At 41.8% G+C, this 19212-nt stretch overlaps 1 protein-coding gene across 3 annotated transcripts in view; it reads right to left on the reverse strand.

The window, feature by feature from the left end:
* NOTCH2 (notch receptor 2) overlaps nucleotides 1-19212 on the reverse strand; it is a 217866-nt gene that overhangs the window by 18927 nt on the left and 179727 nt on the right. For all 3 annotated transcript variants that reach the window (XM_023547517.2, XM_010589625.3, XM_064282355.1), the window contains 9 exons: nucleotides 17663-17776; nucleotides 10449-10568; nucleotides 9845-9997; nucleotides 7730-7958; nucleotides 6838-7039; nucleotides 4987-5140; nucleotides 4418-4602; nucleotides 2934-3066; nucleotides 743-979 (listed from right to left, as the gene is read on the reverse strand). In XM_023547517.2, coding sequence (XP_023403285.1) covers nucleotides 743-979; nucleotides 2934-3066; nucleotides 4418-4602; nucleotides 4987-5140; nucleotides 6838-7039; nucleotides 7730-7958; nucleotides 9845-9997; nucleotides 10449-10568; nucleotides 17663-17776 — 1527 coding nt within the window. The remainder of the gene's footprint in view (nucleotides 1-742; nucleotides 980-2933; nucleotides 3067-4417; nucleotides 4603-4986; nucleotides 5141-6837; nucleotides 7040-7729; nucleotides 7959-9844; nucleotides 9998-10448; nucleotides 10569-17662; nucleotides 17777-19212) is intronic.

Here is a 19212-nt window from a genome sequence, read left to right on the forward strand (position 1 = left end):
TTTTGGTCCCAACAAATCATCAACCTGGCCCTCTCCAGAGTCTTCATGCCCTGCGATAAGAATAGATTGGGAGCATGGCCAAGCCTGAGCTGTACAGAGCACACCTGTGACCGCTGCAGCTTTCTAGCCCTTGTTCCCACCAGCTGAACTTTGGGTTAACACACACCTATGTGGACCTACTTCCCTTAAATGCCCTAGAAGGCCCTAAGTTTCTATGGGTTCCAGAGGTAGAAAGAAGGTGTCAGTGGTAGGAATTACCTAGTAACTCAAGTCATTACATACCCAAGGAGGCCGGGTAACGAAACCAGGGTTAGATGTAAAGTTCCTGGGTATCACTGAATACTCAGAGTTGAAATTCTGCATTTTCTGGAGTCATTCCACAGCGTATACTCTGGCAGTATTTCACACCGAGGCGTGACCAGGTTCCTAGGGAGTCAGGAACTACTATTTTGCTCAACTACTCTCAACTGCCTATCATTTTTTCTGTTTTCCTACTATGGCATATTAATCAATGTCTCCAAAAGGGAAAGAGTCTCTCAGGAAAAATAAAAGGTAGAGACTGATTACAACACAGCATATAAGCCAGACTTTGGAAAAAAAGGGCCCTTACATTAGGCTGGTCTAGTCTTTCACATATAAGAAATACTTCACTTAGGTCTGGGAGAAGTCACACATGGCCCAATATCCTCACTAGTAGCTCCCTCAAAGGAAGAGAGGCTGCGGAGGCTGGAGAGGCTCTCACCAGTGAAGGCGCTGCGGCAGACACACAGGTAGTCGTTGGTAAGCTGTATGCAATCCAGGCTGCCCTCAGAGCTGCAGGGGTTGGAGAGGCACTCGTTGATGTCCCCCTCACACCGCTCACCAGCAAAGCCAGGCAAGCAGCGACAACTGTAGCCCCCGATCCTATCCACACACTGACCACCATTAAGGCAGTGGGGGCCCCTGGCACAATCGTCAATGTTCTCTTCACAAAGCAGGCCTGGAGGAAAGAGAGGAGAGATACAGAATTATGATATCCTTTGAATGCTGCTTTCCAGCATGGGACAACTACCGCTATTGGCGCTTCCACAATTAATAGGTCATACTCCTTAATCTGTTGTTGTATGCCCTTGAGTTGATTCTGACTAATAGCAACCCTATAGTGACCTTATAGGGCAGAGGAAAACTGCCCCATGGGGTTTCCAAGGTTGGAATTTTTATGGAAGTAGACTGCCACATCTTTCTCCTGAGGGGCAGCTGGTGCATTCAAAGCGCTGACCCTTTGGTTGGCAGCCGAGCACCTAACCACTGTGCCACCAGGGCTCCTTTCTCAATCTACCGTGGGATCTTTTAGGCTGGGTAGGGAAAAGCACACTCTTGTTCCATGACGTTTCCTGGATCCTCCTAGTGAGCAACCTGAGCAAAGGAAAGAATTTGCCTAGGGCTTCACATATATTATCCCATTATCTAATGAAGCAGTACCCTACTGAGTAAAAAAAAAAAAAAAAAACCCATTGCTGTGGAGTCGATTCTGACTCATAGAGACCCTACAGAACTGAGTAGAACTGCCCTACAGGGTTTCCAAGGAGCACCTGGTGCATTCAAACTGCTGACCTTTTGGTTAGCAGCCGTAGTAGCACTTAACCACTATGCCACCAGGGTTTCCATAGGTACTATTATTTGTGCCACGTAAACAGAAGGAAACTGAAGCTAAAGAGTCAGTAAATTTTCATTAAAAAAAAAGTTCAGAAAAGAACATAACAAATACATAGATTATAACTATGTGAAAAAAATGGTAAGAATAGGAACTGAATTATGAGTGATGTATACTTTTACATTTTATAATTATTGACTTTCTTCTGTAAAATAGTGTGAGTACACTATTGTTTTTTATCTGAAAAAAATAGAGGGGAAAATGTCCTGCTGAAAGTCCAAAGGTTACTCAACTTAAGACAGAACTCATTTGATGTACTGTGATGCAAATGAGCCAACTTGTATGAACAGCTGTAAACGTTTTTAAGAAAGAAACAAAAGAAAACAATGACTATTCTAGATACCACTCCATGATAAATTCTGAAAAGTTACAGAAGAAGGAAAACACTTCTGTATTCCTACTATTCACATTTGTAGCATATTCTAATATAAGCAAGACTATTAAAAAGAAAAATAAATGTAAGTAAAGGCCCCATTTTCAATAGCAATAACAAAAGACAAAACGCCTAGGAATAGTCTTAACAAAAAATGTGCCACACCTATATGCAGACAGCTTTAAATAATGCTGAAAGGCAGATAAGGAGACACACCATGATTAGGTTAGGAAGACTCTTCATCATAAAGATGTCAGTTCTCTCTACGCTAATTCATAAAGTTAATGTGATCTCAACCAAAAAATGCCAATAGCATTTTTTAATAGACAAACTGATTCTAAAGTTTTAGAAAAAAATATATTTTCAGGAAAACCATGAAAAAGAAGATCCTTAATAATTAAAACATAGTGGTACTGGTGAATTAATAGAACAACAGAATAAAAAAGAAAGTCCAGAAAAACACCAAAATACACATGGGAATTTCGAATTTGATAAAGATGCCATCTCAAATCATTGGCTACAAAGAACAAATAGTCAATAAATTGTGTTGGGACGAACTCTTAGCCACATGGCCAAAGTACTCCAGTACTCTAGTATTGAAAATAAGGGAGCATTCCGTTATAATCTTGGAGCGTGGAAGGTGTTGCTAACTAGGATTCAAAATTCGGAAGCCATGAACAGACTGATAAAGTCAGCCTCATTAAAAATAAAAAGGTTCCGTGTGGAAATGGTTTGAACTACCAGATAGAGAACTAAATGCTTGGAATGCAGCTAGTCTTACTATCTTTCATTTTTTGAAAACTCTTCAACATGGGACTGTAACTTAGAGGATGCCCAGACAGGGAACAGGTAATGCAGACTTCATACCCCGAGTGCCTGGAGGGCAGGAGCACTTGAAATGGTTCACAAGGTCGATACAGGTGCCTCCATTCTGGCATGGCTGATTCTGGCACTCATCCACTTCATATTCACAGTTGACACCCTGATATCCTGGGATACACTGCCAGGTGGAAGCGAAACGGGCATGGAATATTGAACCAGTGTTAGAAACAGAGTGCTAGGCCAAGTAAGACCCAGACGTTCCTATGGCCCCCTATCTTAGCTCTTCTGGAGTCATCACCAAACCAAAACCAAACCCACTGCTGTTGAGTCGACTCTGGTTCATAGCGACTCTAAAGGACAGAGTAGAACTGCCCCATAGGTTTCCAAGGCTGTACATCTTTATGGAAGCAGACTGCCACATCTTTCTCTCTCGGAGTGGCTGGTGGGTTCGAACCGCCAACCTTTATGGTTGGCAACTGAGCACTTTAACTACTGCGCCACCAGGGTTGCTGGAGTCGTCATACTCTTCGCATCACACTCTGGGCTATGCAGGGTCAGTGTGCAGTGCGCTTGTCAGCATTTACCTGTTTCTCTTCCAGCTGAAGATGACACTTTATAGGAAGGCAAGGACTGAATATTCTGAGGGGTGTTTCAGACATGAGCTTGCACAAAACTTTTATCCTTTCTGTAAGCAGGCTTCCCCATTTTAAAAAAGACATGCATATTCTTTTGTATGTAATGAGGGCCCTACTGACTCTGTCATATGGTACATGTGGCTGGTAGTAAAGAAGTTGCATTTCTCAAGCTCTGGGTTCAGGAAATTGCATGCACATATGAGACACTGGCTGGGCTAGAGTGGGGGTAGGGGGATGTGGGCGGGCTGGCTGTGACAGAGAAACAAGGCTTCTCCGTGCTCTCAGTGTTGCTTGGTGCCCTGAACTAATATCAAATTCCTGTTTCTGAAGTTTTGTTAATGTCTTACTCCAACCATTATCTGCCTGGGCATTAAAAAGACAGTCACATGTCCCTCGAATGACCCTACTTCCTCAAATACACACATGTAACACCATGGTGCTGGCAGAACAGGCTAAGCCATGTGTCTGTTAAAAGAGTTATTAGTTCATTCCTCAACGGCTGTATACAAAGGTGGCATGGGTCAAGGAAACATTCCTCGAAGTGGCTACTCCTACCTCAGCTGCTATTCAGGGAAGCACCATGGGCTACTGGGCTGGGTGGGCCTGTAAAAGTCACTCTGTAATGAATGTTGGCCCTGAATCCTAGAAGCAACCCTCTGGGGGGTGGGATGGCTCCAGATCGCTATAATAATATCTTACCAGAACTTTGCTATGTTAACTTATTTCACGGGGAGGCAGTAAGAAACAGTGACTGGTAAACATTAAAAGGGTGGCTGATAAAAAATCTACAAACTGGAAAAATAAGCCATTAGCCATTAATGTCAATGTATCAGTGTTCCTAGCAGATGCACTACCTTCCCGGAGCTCTGTGGTGTATGCCCCTGCCCGGCTCACCTCGCATCGGTATCCACCAATGAAGTCGCTGCAGGTGGCTCCGTGCCGGCAGGGATTGGACGCGCACTCATCCAGCTGCTCCTCACAGTAGCTCCCGGTGTAGCCCATGGGGCACTGGCAGTGATGTGTGTTGCCGGCGCTGATGCAGATCCCAGAGTGCTGGCACAGACGGTCGACAGGCAACCCTGGAAGCCCAGAGGAGGGAAGAAAACATCACGGAAGAGCGCACAGCACACATCAGGGTCAGACTGAGTAATGAGCAAGCTAATCTAAGCCAGTTAACACATCCAATTTTATTCTTTACCAGCTCACAGCACCAGATTCTTGTTAAAAATCAACAAACCCTGAAAGTGGAATACTTCTTAGTTTCATTTCAAATACAAGTCTGTTTTTGGAATTGCTAAACCTGGTCCTCTGCCCTTTCACCTTCTATCTCAGGCCCTTTTTCCAGAGCGCTGCCCATTCACTACCATCTTATCCCACAGTAATAACCCTCACTATAGAACAGCGCTGGGAAGTCAATACTTGAGTGAATACCTGACCCTAAAGCCCAAGGGGGCAGAGCTCACCTCTGTGGGAGGCTGCCACCTCACAGGAGACACTGGGCACGTCACAGTAGGCACCAGCCCATCCAGAGGGACACAGGCACCGAAACTCTGCTTTGTCCTGAATGCAGGTACCTTTGTTTTTACATGGAGACCGGCTGCAGAGGTTCACCAGGGTCTGAAACAGAGGCAGGGGGGCACAGACATCAAAATCCAAATGGCAAAAATGAAGAAAATAAGTTACATTGTGTTTCAAGGAATTGAAGGAAAGCACACTAACTCACCGAATTATAAAAAACAAAAATAAAAAAGCTCTCACCCAATCTTAAACTAGATCTAGTGTTCCCAGGTATATTTAGTTCTTTAAAAAAAAAAAAAGTTGCTGTTGAGTTGATGCTGACTCATGGCGCCCCCATGTGTGTCAGAGGTAGAAGTGTACTCCAAACGATTTTCAAGGCTGTGCCCTTTCCAAAGCAGATCACCACGCCTGTCTTCCAAGGTGCTTCTGGGTGGGCTCGATCCACCAGCCTTTCAGTTAGCACCTTAACACTTAACTGTGTTTTACATAGTCTAATTCTTCCTAGTTCTGCTATTTAGGAAGTTTTTACTACAGAAGTTTAATCATTTGAGGGAACCGAGTAAATTCAGTTATTCCCTGTGCTCTGGACACGACACGCAGCAGCCTTTGTGGGGCTAGAGAAAGAACAAGTGGAAGCTGTCAGACAAGTTCCTCTGCTAAGCCTGTGAGAGATCCACAGCGGTCTTGTCTTGACCCAATCTGTGACGAATATGGGTAAAAGCATTTAAGGACTGTTTAATAAACATAAGACTGTCAAAAGCTTATTCTACAGGGAAAAAAAAAAAAAAACAGGCTGATATAAAACATGAAGCAAAGAGTGAGAGGGGACTAGCGCCTTTCTCCTTCGTGATTCGTGATTCGTAGGTGGCAGCTCGGCCCCTTGGGGAGAGGAAGGCCCCACTTAGAGCAGAGGCTAGGTGCTGAAAGAAGGGGCAAAAGGGGGAAGGCAGAGAGCTTCGCCAGCACCTCCAATCTCACCCCGTGATAACGGGTCGGAGCCCGTGAAGAATGTTGTCCTGACGCACAGAATCATGAATAAGCTGTTTAATATGCAGAAGTGACTGCTTTCACATCCAAAATAACCAAAGCCTTATTGAAGTGCACCCTGGAGTCAAGTTTGGCCGTTTACTCCTGAATTCTTTGGAATTCTGATATTCCAACATTGCTAAAGAGACATGTCACCCGTGGGGCTCAGTTTTTTCTTTCATGACACGAAAGGCTAGACGAGCTGCCCGTGAGTGCTTCTTCTGATCCTAAGATTCTATGAAAAGGTGTATTTATTTATTTGAATTAAAAGGATATGTGAATAGTTTGGTTTTGGGAATGTTACAACATTACAAGATATTATTATCCCCTTAGATGGTGCATCTGTTCTTTAAAGACTATCTTGATTGTTCTTTATTTCTCTTTCTGTGTTCCCAGTGTAACAGGTAGCTCTGTGCTTATTTCCCATGCTTATTTTCTGATGTTCTTGGTAAGCCTGTTATTAACAATCTTACGTATGTTTGTTAATCCATATAATCTTGTCAGTGTCGCCATTTTGGAATCTACCAGCTAATAAGAAGTCATCCGGATTATTTCAGAGACATCCCTGAGACCAGAATGTTCTCTTTTAGGACAGACTGAATCTGTCCAGAAACAAAGTAAGTCTAAGACTCAGCTACTGTGAGGCAGCTGAATGAGTGTTGTTGTTGTTAGGTGCCATCGAGTTGGTTCTGGCTCATAGCGACCCTGTCGTATGTACAACAGAACAAAATACTGCCTGGTCCTGACTGAGCGGGGAGGAAGTTAATTACCTGACAGTTTTTCCCAGTGTAGCCCAAGGGACAGACACAGCGGTAGGTACCCAGGCCATCAACACACGTTCCCTCATTCAGGCATGGGTGAGAGTTGCATTCATTGATCTCATGGAGGCAGAAGGGGCCAGTGAAGCCCACAGGGCACAAGCAGGAGAAGGAGTTAATCCCATCAACACACGTGCCACCATTGAAACAGGAGCTAAGGAGCAAACATGACAGCAACATCAGCTTTGTAACCTGGTTCCTCTGACCTTGCTATTTGAAAAGTAAGGTTTCTGGAATCTAAGATATTATAGAGGTAAAACCCTACAAAAAAACACCCCAAGCAACCCAAATCCCAACAGGCTTAGGAGAATTCAGAAGGCTGAACTCACTAGAGATACCTAGGGAAGGTAAAGTTTTCTTCTAGGTTTTTCCCAGTCCTTTTGTGGTTTTCCACATATCACACTTCATTTTTTCCCTAAGTCAGTTTAACTTATATGAAAAGTGCTAAATAAACAGCTCTTGACTTTAGATTTCTTTACGAAAGAGAAACAGAACAAACTCATTAATTAAAAACAAAAAACCTCCCAGAAATTAGTTGTTACAGAGCAGTGACAAATCTGCAAAGATAGAGGCATCTTTGGATCACTTGTCAGTTGAAATGAACAAGAGGCCAAGGCGAGAATGGAAAAGGATTATAGCTCTTTCTGTTCTCTGAGTGAGAAATAAATGATGATGCTTATCCCCCTGAGCTTTTCAACACCTGACCTTTGGGGACTAGGCAATAGGAGATGGTTGTGGACGTGGAACCCAAGTGGATGCACCATCTCTGCCCATCCCAGCACTGAAACTTCCCCTTCTCCTTTTTTCCCATAAGACATTGTGCTTGTGTGCAAGGGTGGCTCACCTCTCCGTGCACTCATCAATGTTGTTCTCACAGTGGACTCCATCAAATCCCGCCTGACACTTGCAGGTGTAACTGCTGACATAGTCGGAGCAGGTCCCTCCATTCTTACAGGGCTCACTCAGACACTCATCCATGTCTGTCTGGCACTTGTCCCCAATGAACCCCGGAAGGCAGAGGCAGAAGAAAGTATTGACTCCATCCACACAGGACCCTCCATTCTGGCAAGGATCTAAGACATTGCACGTGGGAATCAGAGTTCCGAACATCAGCATCAACTTCATCTTAGGCTCGCAAAGGTGAGAAATAAGAACTAAGTTGCACTAGGGGCAGTAACGATTCTGACTTTTCCCATAATCCTCCCATTTGTGAAGATGCATACGATAACATCTAATTGTCTGATAACCTGCTTGGTAATTGGGATAAACTACCTACACATCTCCAATAATAGTTCTGTAACATTAGGAGGTATAAAAGTTGTACTGTTCTCCCACATATTTACAACTTCTGTACCTCTTAATTTTATATGTTTGTAAATCAAATATGTGCCCCAACACACAGAATGCCAGGAAAATGCTTAACAATATTAGTAAATAGGAAAATGCAAAGTAAATCTACAGTGAAATACCACTGTGCACCCACTAAACCAAAATCAAACTCGTTGCTGTGGAGTTGATTCCGACATATAGCGACCCTATAGGACAGAGTAGAACCGCCCAATAAAGTTTCCAAGGAAAGCCTGGTGGATTCAAACTGCCAACCTTGGTTAGCAGCCGTAGCTCTTAACCACTACGCCACCAGGGTTAAAATTAAAATAACTAACCATACCAAATGCCCCTGCATATGTGGTGCAATTGGAACTCTCATACAACGCTTGTTGTTGCTGTTAGCTGCTGCCAAGTCAGCCCCCAACTCACAGCAACCCCCCACACAAAGGGATCAGATCCTTGTGGATCCACAGGGTTTTTATTGGCAGGTTTTTCAGAAGTAGATCTCCAGGCCTTTCTTCCTAGTCTCTCTTAGTCTGGAAGCTCCACTGAAACCTGTTCAGCATCATAGCAAAATACAAACCTCCACTGACAGATGGGTGGCAGCTGTGCTTGAGGTGCATTGGCTGGGGATAGAATCCAGATCTCCCGCATGGAAGGTGAGAATTCTACCACTGAACTACCACTGCCCCTACATACAATGCTAGTGGGAATGAAAACAGTATAACACCTTGGAAAACATTTTGGCAATTTCTTAAAAATTTAAACATATATCTACCATATGACTCAGTCATTCTACTCCTAGGTATTTACTTAAGAGAAATGAAACATATGTCTATCTGAAGACTCATTCACAGCAACTATATTTGTTAACACCCCAAAGCTGGAAAAAAAAAAAAAAAAAAAACCCAAATGTTCATTTATTAATGAATTGCAGTATATCCATATAATGGAATAATACTCAGCAATAAAATGGAATGAGCGCATGATACACACACAATACAGACAAATCTCAAATCATATGTTGGTTGAAAGAAGTCAGAACAACAACAAAAAGAATATGTATTATATGATTCCATTTACATCAAATTGTAAAAAAAAAAAAAACCTAAACACAAGCTAATCTATGGGGACAGAACAGTAGATCCTTGATTGTCCGAAGGCAATAGTGGTGGGGAGGGTCAAATTACAAAAGGGATGAGGATACTTTCACAGGGAGAGATATGTTCACTATTTTTAGTGATGGTTTCACAGGTATCATACACCAAAACCTATCAAATTGTGTACTTCATACATGTATAGTTTATTACAAGTTAATTATACCTCAAGAAATCTGACCAGAGAGAAGGAAAAAAAAACCTATCATAGCACTGTCCCCACCCATCTCATCAACGTACGAAATCTAATAGGGGAATGCTTAAAAGAGATTCCATTGTCTCAACTCCTGAAGACACTAGCTTGGAAGGGAAAACTAAAAAAAAAAAAACTAATATTAAAGACACTAGATAAATGATTTGCCTGGCCAGTATGAGCACTGCGAAGAGGCAGTTGCCTCCCTGAGGCCTTCTCATCTGTTCCCTATGTGCTTTCCTCTCTCTGACAGGGCTCAGGCGCTGGCTGGCATACTCACTGGCAAGGCAGTCATTGATGTCCTCCTCACAGTCCATACCACTGAAGCCTGGAGGGCACTCGCACATGTAACTGCCTGGGGTGTTATGGCAGATGCCAAGGTTCATGCAGGGCTTGGAGACACACTCGTCAATGTCAATTGTACACCGCTGACCTAGAAACACAGGGGCAATGAATGGACCAGTCTTTGGAAGTTGATTCCCACAGACATTTATGGGTAGCCTGAGCTTCAGCTGGGGTGGATGAGGCTACGTCAGAGATATCCTGGTTGGTCTCCTGGCATGGGAAGTCCCATGAAAACTTCTGTTCCTTCTGGGAAAATTGCTTCCAAGGTACCCAAATTCCCTGTTAAACACCCTGGTTTGAGACTCTAGGGCTGTAGTCTTCTAGCCACTAAAACAAACAAAAAGAACAAACCACTAGGGGGCTCCAAAGACACGGAAAACAGAATGGCTATGTAAGCAGCTCTTGTGCAAGACCTGTGCTCTTGAAGAAGATGGGCAGGCCTCAGAAGACCAGGGCCTTCCATGTCACCTGATAACCTCATCACTCTGTTTAAAGTTCAGAACGAATTTTCCTTGGCTTCTCCACCCCTGTGTTGTTACCTTGCCAACCAGGAGTGCACAGACAGGTATAACTCTCAAAATTTGGGGCCTCTTTGCAAACAGCAGCATTCTCACAAGGGTTTGGAGAACAGGGAGCCAATACAGTCTGACAGTTCTTGCCTGTAAAGCAAATGACAGAGTTTATGATAGAGAACTTGCCAAGGAAGCAGAAATTTTCCCAAACTATATTCCAAAGGATGTTCTCATGGAAGCAGCAGTTAAGAAACCAAATGACTTTCTAAAGACACTAGCTTGAAAAGAAAAAAAAAAAAAAATACTAATATTAGAGACACTAGATAAATTTTTTGCATGGGCAATATCAGCACTGAGAAGGGGCAGCTGCCTCACTGAAGTTTTCTCCTCCGTTCCCTATGTATTGCATTGGGTAAATATGTGGCAAAAGACCTCTTTAAAGTTTTAAAAAGCTCTGATGACTAAGGTTCATCTGACCCAAGCCATGGTCTTTTCCATCATTACTGTGCATGCAAAAGTTGGATAGTGAAAAAAGGAACACAGAAGAGCTGATGGATCTGAATTGTGGTGTTGGCAAAGAATACTGACTATACCATAGACGGACAAAATAATGAACAAATCAGTCTTAGAAGAAATACAACTAGGATGTTCCTTAGAGGTGAGGACAGCAAGACCTCGGTTTACTTACTTTGGATACGTCATCAGGAAAGACCAATCACTAGAAAGGAACACTTGTTTGGTAAAGTAGAGGGTCAAGGAAAATGAAGGATACTCTAAATGAAATGTACTGACACAATAGCCAGAACAATGGACTCAACCATACCAACAACCATGAAGACAGGCAAAGGACTGGGTCATGTTTCCTTCTGTTATATATAAGGTTGCCACGAATCAGAGTCAACTTGACAGCAACTAACCACAATAACAACAAAGTGGTTAAGAGGCTTTGGAATCTGAGAGATCCTCAGTGCTTTGAGTCTTGGCTCTGACATTACTATGTGACCTCAGGCAAGTTATTTATCTTCTCTGAATCCTCCTTTTAGTAAAATAGGAATTAGAGTCAAAGTTAACTCACAGAGACTTTTTTGAGGATTAAATGAAAAAAATCATACAAAGTATCATTGGCATTGAGTCAGGCAAGTAGAATGAATACTCAACAACCGCTGGGCAATCATCTTCACTATTACTTATTATTGATGGGCGTGTGGATTTGGACACCCATGTCAATCAGGTGTGATAGTTTCTGCACCTCCATAGCTAAGATTCAGCTACTCAAAAGCTCAGCCACTGAGATCCTCCTTCACATGAGCAAGGAAGAAGCAGCAATGTGGCCTCTTGTGCCTCAGTCACTGATGGGCTCAAAACGGTTTCCTCGCCATCTTTGCTGACCTGATCCAGAAGGGAATGGGTTGATCAGAAGGCACATCAGAGATGGGGAAACAGTGAGGAAATTCTGATTGCCTAGAAGCAGGTCTCCTTACACTTACATCACTAGGATCATTGATAACTGCTCACCAATACTTCCTGCCTTAGCTTTCTTTTCAAATTGTTCATTTATTCATTAAACACTTATTAAGCATACTTCTGTGTTAGAAACCTTACGGAGCCCCTTAAATGGCAACAACTCTTTGAGAGAGATATCATGTACCCCATTTTAAATATAATGAAAATTGGACCCTGAAAGAAGTCAAATACCATGCCCAAGGTCATACAGCAAGCAAATGTGTCAGAGCTTGGATTCAAATCCAGGTCTCTTTGACTCCAAAGTCTACCACCACATACTCTTCACCTGATAGTGATTTACAAACTGTGATCCAAGAGCCGTGGATTTCTGCAGTGGTACAACTGAAGCAATGAAGGCCAAGTCCTGGTGTAGCCTTTATGTTAACCAGAGAAGCTCAGCTGTCATCTGTTTCGTTTACTATACTTCTGGTGAGATTCTGTCTGAAGAAAGGGATCTGCTGCTAACAAAAACTAAAAGTTTGAAACCCATGTGTAAAACTACCCTGTAAGATATTTGAATGAAGCATAGTGATCTATCAATAAACTGTTTTTCTTAATTTCATTCTTGTTCAACTCATTCCTTATTTTTAATACTTTTTGGCTCTTTCCAATTTTGAGCATTATAATATAAACCATTCTAACAATTAAAAATGCTAAAAATCAGTGCTGAAAATCACTGATTATTTCCTTAAGAAAACTTCCTAAAAGTGAGTTATATCCAAGATTAGTACATTTTAAAGGCTTTTCTTAAAACCTCATGTTAACCTGCCCTTCAATGTAACAATTTACACTTTCACAATTGTGAGCAAAAATGTCACTTCTTGAGATGTAGTTTTGTATCTGTATTAAAAAAAGCTAGGAAGAAGGACCCGGCAGTCTACTTCTGAAAAGCATTACCCAGTGAAAACCTTATGAATAGCAGCGGAACACTGTCTGACATAGTGCTAGAAGATGAGCCCCCAGGTTGGAAGGCACTCAAAAGATGACTGGGGAAGAGCTGCCTCCTCAAAGTAGACCCGACCTTAATGATGTGGAAGGAGTAAAGCTTTCGGGACCTTCATTTGCTGATGTGGCACGACTAAAAATGAGAAGAAACAGCTGCAAGCATCCGTTAATAATCGGAACCTGGAATGTACTAAGTGTGAATCTAGGAAAATTGGAAATTGTCAAAAATGAAATGGAACGCATAAACATCGATAACCTAGGCATTAGTGAGCTGAAATGGACTGGTATTGGCCATTTTGAATCGGACAATCATATCGTCTACTATGCTGGGAATGACAACTCAAAGAGGAATGGTGTTGCGTTCATCATCAAAAAGAACGTATCAAGATCTATCCTGAAGTACAACGCTGTCAGTGATAGGATAATATCCATACGCCTACAAGGAAGACCAGTTAATACGACTATTATTCAAATTTACGCATCAACCACTGGGGCCAAAGATGAAGAAATAGATTTTTATCAGCTGCTGTAGTCTGAAATTGATCAAATATGTGATCTACATGCATTGATAATTACTGGCGATTGGAATGTGAAAGTTGGAAACAAAGAAGAAGGCTCAGTAGTTGGAAAATATGGCCTTGGTGACAGAAACAATGCCGGAGATCGAATGATAGAATTTTGCAAGACCAATGACTTCTTCATTGCAAATACCTTCTTTCACCAACATAAATGGTGACTATACACACAGACCTCACCAGACGGAACATACAGAAATCAAATTGACTACATCTGTGGAAACAGATGATGAGAAAGCTCAACATCATCAGTCAGAACAAGCCTGGGGCTGACTGTGGAACAGACCATCAATTGCTCACATGCAAGTTCAAGCTGAAACTGAAGAAAATCAGAGCAAGTCCATGAGAGCCAAAATATGACCTTGAGTATATCCCACCCGAATTTACAGACCATCTCAATAGGTTTGACACATTGAACACTAGCGACCGAAGACTAGACGAGTTGCAGAATGACATCAAGGACATCATCCATGAAGAAAGCAAGAAGTCACTGAAAAGACAGGAAAGAAAGAAAAGACCAAGGTGGATGTCAGAGGAGACTCTGAAACTTGCTCCTGAGGGTCGAGCAGCTAAAGCAAAAGGAAGAATTGATGAAGTAAAAGAATTGAACAGAAGATTTCAAAGGGCCTCTTGAGAAGACAAAGTAAAGTATTATACTGACATGTGCAAAGAGCTGGAGATGGAAAACCAAAAGGGAAGAACACGCTCGGCGTTTTGCAAGCTGAAAACTGAAGAAAAAATTCAAGCCTTGAGTTGCAGTAGTGAAGGATTCCATGGGGGAAAATATTAAACAACGCAGGAAGCATCAAAAGAAGATGGAAACAATACACAGAGTCATTATACCAAAAAGAATTAGTCGATATTCAAGCATTTTAAGAGGTGGCATTTGATCAGGAACCGATGATACTGAAGGAAGAAGCCCAAGCTGCTCTGAAGGCACTGGCGAAAAACAAGGCTCCAGGAATTGATGGAATATCAATTGAGATGTTTCAACAAACAGATGCAGCGCTGGAGGTGCTCACTCATCTATGCCAAGAAATATGGAAGACAGCTTCCTGGCCAACTGATTGGAAGAGATCCATATTTATGCCTATTCCCAAGAAAGGTGATCCAACCGAATGTGGAAATTATAGAACAATATCATTAATATCACACCCAAGCAAAATTCTGCTGAAGATCATTCAAAAACGGCTGCAGTAGTATATCAACAGAGAACTGCCAGAAATCCAGGCAGGTTTCAAAAGAGGATGTGGAACCAGGGATATTATTGCTGATGTCAGATGGATCTTGGCTGAAAGCAGAGAATACCAGAAGGATGTTTACCTGTGTTTTATTGACTATGCAAAGGCATTTGACTGTGTGGATCATAACAAACTATGGATAACACTGCAAAGAATGGGAATTCCAGAACACTTCATTGTGCTCATGAGGGACCTTTACATAGATCAAGAGGCAGTTGTTCAGACAGAACAAGGGGATACTGATTAGTTTAAAGTCAGGAAAAGTGTGCGTCAGGGTTGTATTCTTTCACCATACCTATTCAATCTGTATGCTGAGCAAATAATCCAAGAAGCTGGACTATATGAAGAAGAACAGGGCATCAGGATTGGAGGAAGACTCGTTAACAACCTGCATTATGCAGATGACACAGCCTTGCTTGCTGAAAGTGAAGAGGGCTTGAAGCACTTACTAATGAAGATCAAAGACTACAGCCTTCGGTATGGATTACACCTCAACATAAAGAAAACAAAAATCCTCACAACTGGATCAATAGGCAACATCATGATAAACGGAGAAAAGATTGAAGTTGTCAAGGATTTCATTTTACTTGGATCCAAAATCAACAGCCATGGAAGCAGGAGTCAAGAAATCAAAAGATGCGTTGCATTGGGCAAAACTGCTGCAAAGGACCTCTTCAAAGTATTGAAGAGCAAAGATGTCACCCTGAAGCCTAAGGTGTGCCTGACCCAAGCCATGGTATTTTCAGTCGCATCACATGCATGTGAAAGCTGGACAATGAATAAGCAAGACCGAAGAAGAGTTGACGCCTTTGAACTGTGGTGTTGGCGAAAAGTATTGAATATACCATGGACTGCCAAAAGAATGAACAAATCTGTCTTAGAAGAAGTACAACCAGAATGTTCCTTAGAAGCAAGGATGGTGAGACTGCGTCTTACATACTTTGGACATGTTGTCAGAAGGGATCAGTTCCTGAAGAACGACATCATGCTGGCAGAGTACAGAGTCAGTGGAAAAGAGGAAGACCCTCAACAAGGTGGATTGACACAGTGGCCGCAACAATGAGCTCAAGCATAACATTGATTATAAGGATGGCACATGACCGGGCAAGTGTTTCGTTCTGTTGTGCGTAGGCTCGCTATGAGTAGGAGCCGACTCGGCGGCACCTAAGAATAACAAACAACACCACCTTAAAAAGTTAGAACAGTTTCTTGACTTTCTGGAGAATTAGACCTTTTCTTTTTCTGTGCAACATAAAAAAACCAAACCTCACCCATTGCTGTCGAGTCAGTTCCAACTCACGGTGACCCTACAGGACAGAGTAGAACTGCCCCATAGGGCTTCCAAGGAGTGACTGGTGGATCTGAACTCCTGACCTTTTCGCTCAGAAGAACCTGGGCTAAAGTTCTGACTCCAACAACTACTAGCTAACTCACTTACTTGGACAAACTTCTGGCCATCTCGGAACCTGAGTTTCCCCATCTGTAAAATGGGACAATACTTCCCAGAATTATTGTGATAATTAAATGCTAGTGAATGTGAAACATTTTAGAAACTATAAATAAGCTAGTAAAGGTTGGCCACTTAAAATCTATTTATCTTTTTTTAAATCAATTTTTAAAATATTCAAATTCACCTCAACATAGCTAATAAAATAAACTTTTCAAATAAATTGCCTCTAGAAACAAATGTAGAAGCAAAAATTTGTTTAGTCAACTTTTTAAAAAGAAAGTTCTTATATTATTATCAAAGTTATGTTATTACCAGAGTCATTGTGGTTTTATGCACCCAAAGCAAACAAACGCCATGAACTTCATTAAAAAAAATTGACTACGCTAAATATAAGATTGCACCAAAAAAAAAAAAAATCAAAATAAGGGTATTTTATTAAAAGGGAGCAGCTCCTTTTAAGGTCAAATTACAACTAATTCAATTTTAAATATCAGCCTAAAATTTTGTATTCAAAAAGAAAAAAAAAATTGTAATTTTTCACTAAAATCTCTAACCAGTTTTTTATGTGTTCGGTCAAAAAAGTGACTTACAAAGGAAAAAGTGCTTAGTTCTTTTCATGCTAGACATACTCAGTGCAGCTTAGAAACCTTAGCCACACTCAACACTGAAATTTCAATCTGCCTGGACTTTCAGTCAGATATAATTTCTCTAAAGTCACACATAGTAAATTCTTTTAATTCAGATCCTTTTCTACATAAAAATCAATAGCCAGCATACAGTCAAATATAGTTACGGTATCTGAATAGCGTGATAAAAATAAACATTTTCAAGATGAACTGTACACCTAAGTCACACTCAGGTAAGCTTCATGATGTGACTGAGCACAGTGACACCTGCTTACACCTCTCCATAACCACCAATTCTGTCTTTATGTTTGCAAGTGAGATAATCTTCTCACTACCAACAAACGTGACCAGTGCTGTAATTACAGGATGGTATTATTTATACTATCATGCCTGGGGATGAAAGAGGCCCTGGTGGCCCAGCAGTTAAGTGTTCAGCTGCTAACCAAAAGGTGGTCGATTTGAACCTACCCAGTGGCTCCACGGGAGAAAGACCTGGCTATCTGCTTCCATAAAGATTACAGTCTAGGAAACCCTTTGGGGCAGTTCTACCCCTTCACTTGGGGTTGCTATGAGTTGGAACTGACTCCATGGCACACAACAGCAGCCTGGGGATAGCTAGGTACTTCCTATATCTGTGAGACTTTATGCACCAGCGATATTTATAATTTAAAAACCATTTAAGGTCCTTAATTACAAAGAAGACAAATGGGTGTCCCCACTGTCTGTTTCTTGGGAGGCTTTCTCAAAGCTCAAAATCTGGTTGGTGAGGTCAAGAAGGGCAAACAGGGAGTGACTTCTCGGAGACTTATCATGGCCTCACTGACATGCATCACTGAGACTCAGACTCTGACAGCCAAGGCAAGTACCTGCTCGGTCCCTGCTTGGCGCCTGCAGGACCTACCTGTGTATGGGAGCACACAATGGCAAGTGTAGCCACTTATGTCATCAGAGCAGGTTCCTTGGTTCAGGCATGGATTTGAAGCACATTCATCAATATTCACCTGACAGTTATGGCCTGTAGACAGAAAAGGGGAAAAAACAAAAAGAAAGTAAAACTTTCTGTCAGCCTCTCATTATCTCAATTACTAATTCAAATGCTCTCGATGGTAAAAATGAAACACTTCAAATAGTGCATTCCTTTCTTCCAGCCACCAAGATGCCCCAGCATTTGTTTCAGTGACAAGTCCCTGATAGTAAATGGCAGTGGTCTACTAGTCAAAAGGATGAATGGAGCAACAGTATATTCTAAAGGCCTGAAAGTCTAATGCACCTGCAAACACAAGTGATTTCTTAATAAAGGACAGAAAAGTCCATGAAGGGTAAAAAGCCTGATGCTTGTTCCAAAAATAAGCCCCTTTCTATACTCCCCTTATCGTGGAGTCCCTGGGTGGCACAAACAGTTAAATGCTTAGCTTTATGCACTTGGCTGCAAACCAAAAGGTTGCTGGTTTGAACCCACCCAGAACTGCTTTGGAAGAAAGACCTGGCAATCTGCTTCTGAAAGGTCACAGCCATCAAAACCCTGTGGAGCAGTTCTACTCTGCACACATTGGGTTGCCATGAGTTGGAATCGACTCTACAGCCACAGATACATATGCAAAGTATCTGGTCAAGATAAGGGATAACTTTTCCAAATACATTAATCAATGCCTTTGATTTATGTCCATTCCTTCATATGTGAGTCTCTACTATGTGGTACTTCCTGAAGTCACAAAACTGTCTTCTTCCAGATCCGAGGCAGAAATCTACCCCCCACCACCCCATGAAAAGGAAGAAAGTAAAGAAGGATTAGTGGGGTTAGGACAGTGCCTAAACACTAGACGTCGTTACATCTTCAACAGAGCCTAGCACAGAGCCTCAGAACACCGAAGGAGGGTACTGTAAAAAGAGAAAAAGATGCCTAGGCCTGTGGAGGCCTGCTCAACAGCTCTATGACTTTGGATTTGACATTCTGATTTCTACGTGGCTCATTGATAAGCAAGTATTAATGAGATAAATAAAAGCGCTTTAAACCTGTAAGTTTTTAAGCAAATGAGATTGTAGTATATCTGAAAATCAATGACTGAAACACAGTCTCAGAAAATTTCTAAGTCATCAAATAAAGTGGCTCTGAAATACACTCATGTATCACAGTTGCCTGGCACAAAAATTTTGAGTCGGGGAGTAAATGTGTGCAAAAACAAAAATTATTTACCTGCAAATTCTCTCTTCTGAGTTTCCAATTGAGAATTTATGGTAGACATACAACAGTGACAACTCAACAAAATGATTTTACATAATTCCCTCTACTATATACTTTTCTAGAAGACCACAGGCAACTATGTATCTAAGACTATCTCAATATGTAAGAAGGTTTGTTGAAAAGGTTCTGAACACAGGATTCTTCCATGTTATTATTAATGCAAAATTACAGTGAACACAAATATTTTTATCCTATTGCCATATTTCTCT

This window comes from Loxodonta africana, chromosome 3 (assembly GCF_030014295.1).
Source record: "Loxodonta africana isolate mLoxAfr1 chromosome 3, mLoxAfr1.hap2, whole genome shotgun sequence".
Lineage (NCBI taxonomy): Eukaryota > Metazoa > Chordata > Mammalia > Proboscidea > Elephantidae > Loxodonta > Loxodonta africana.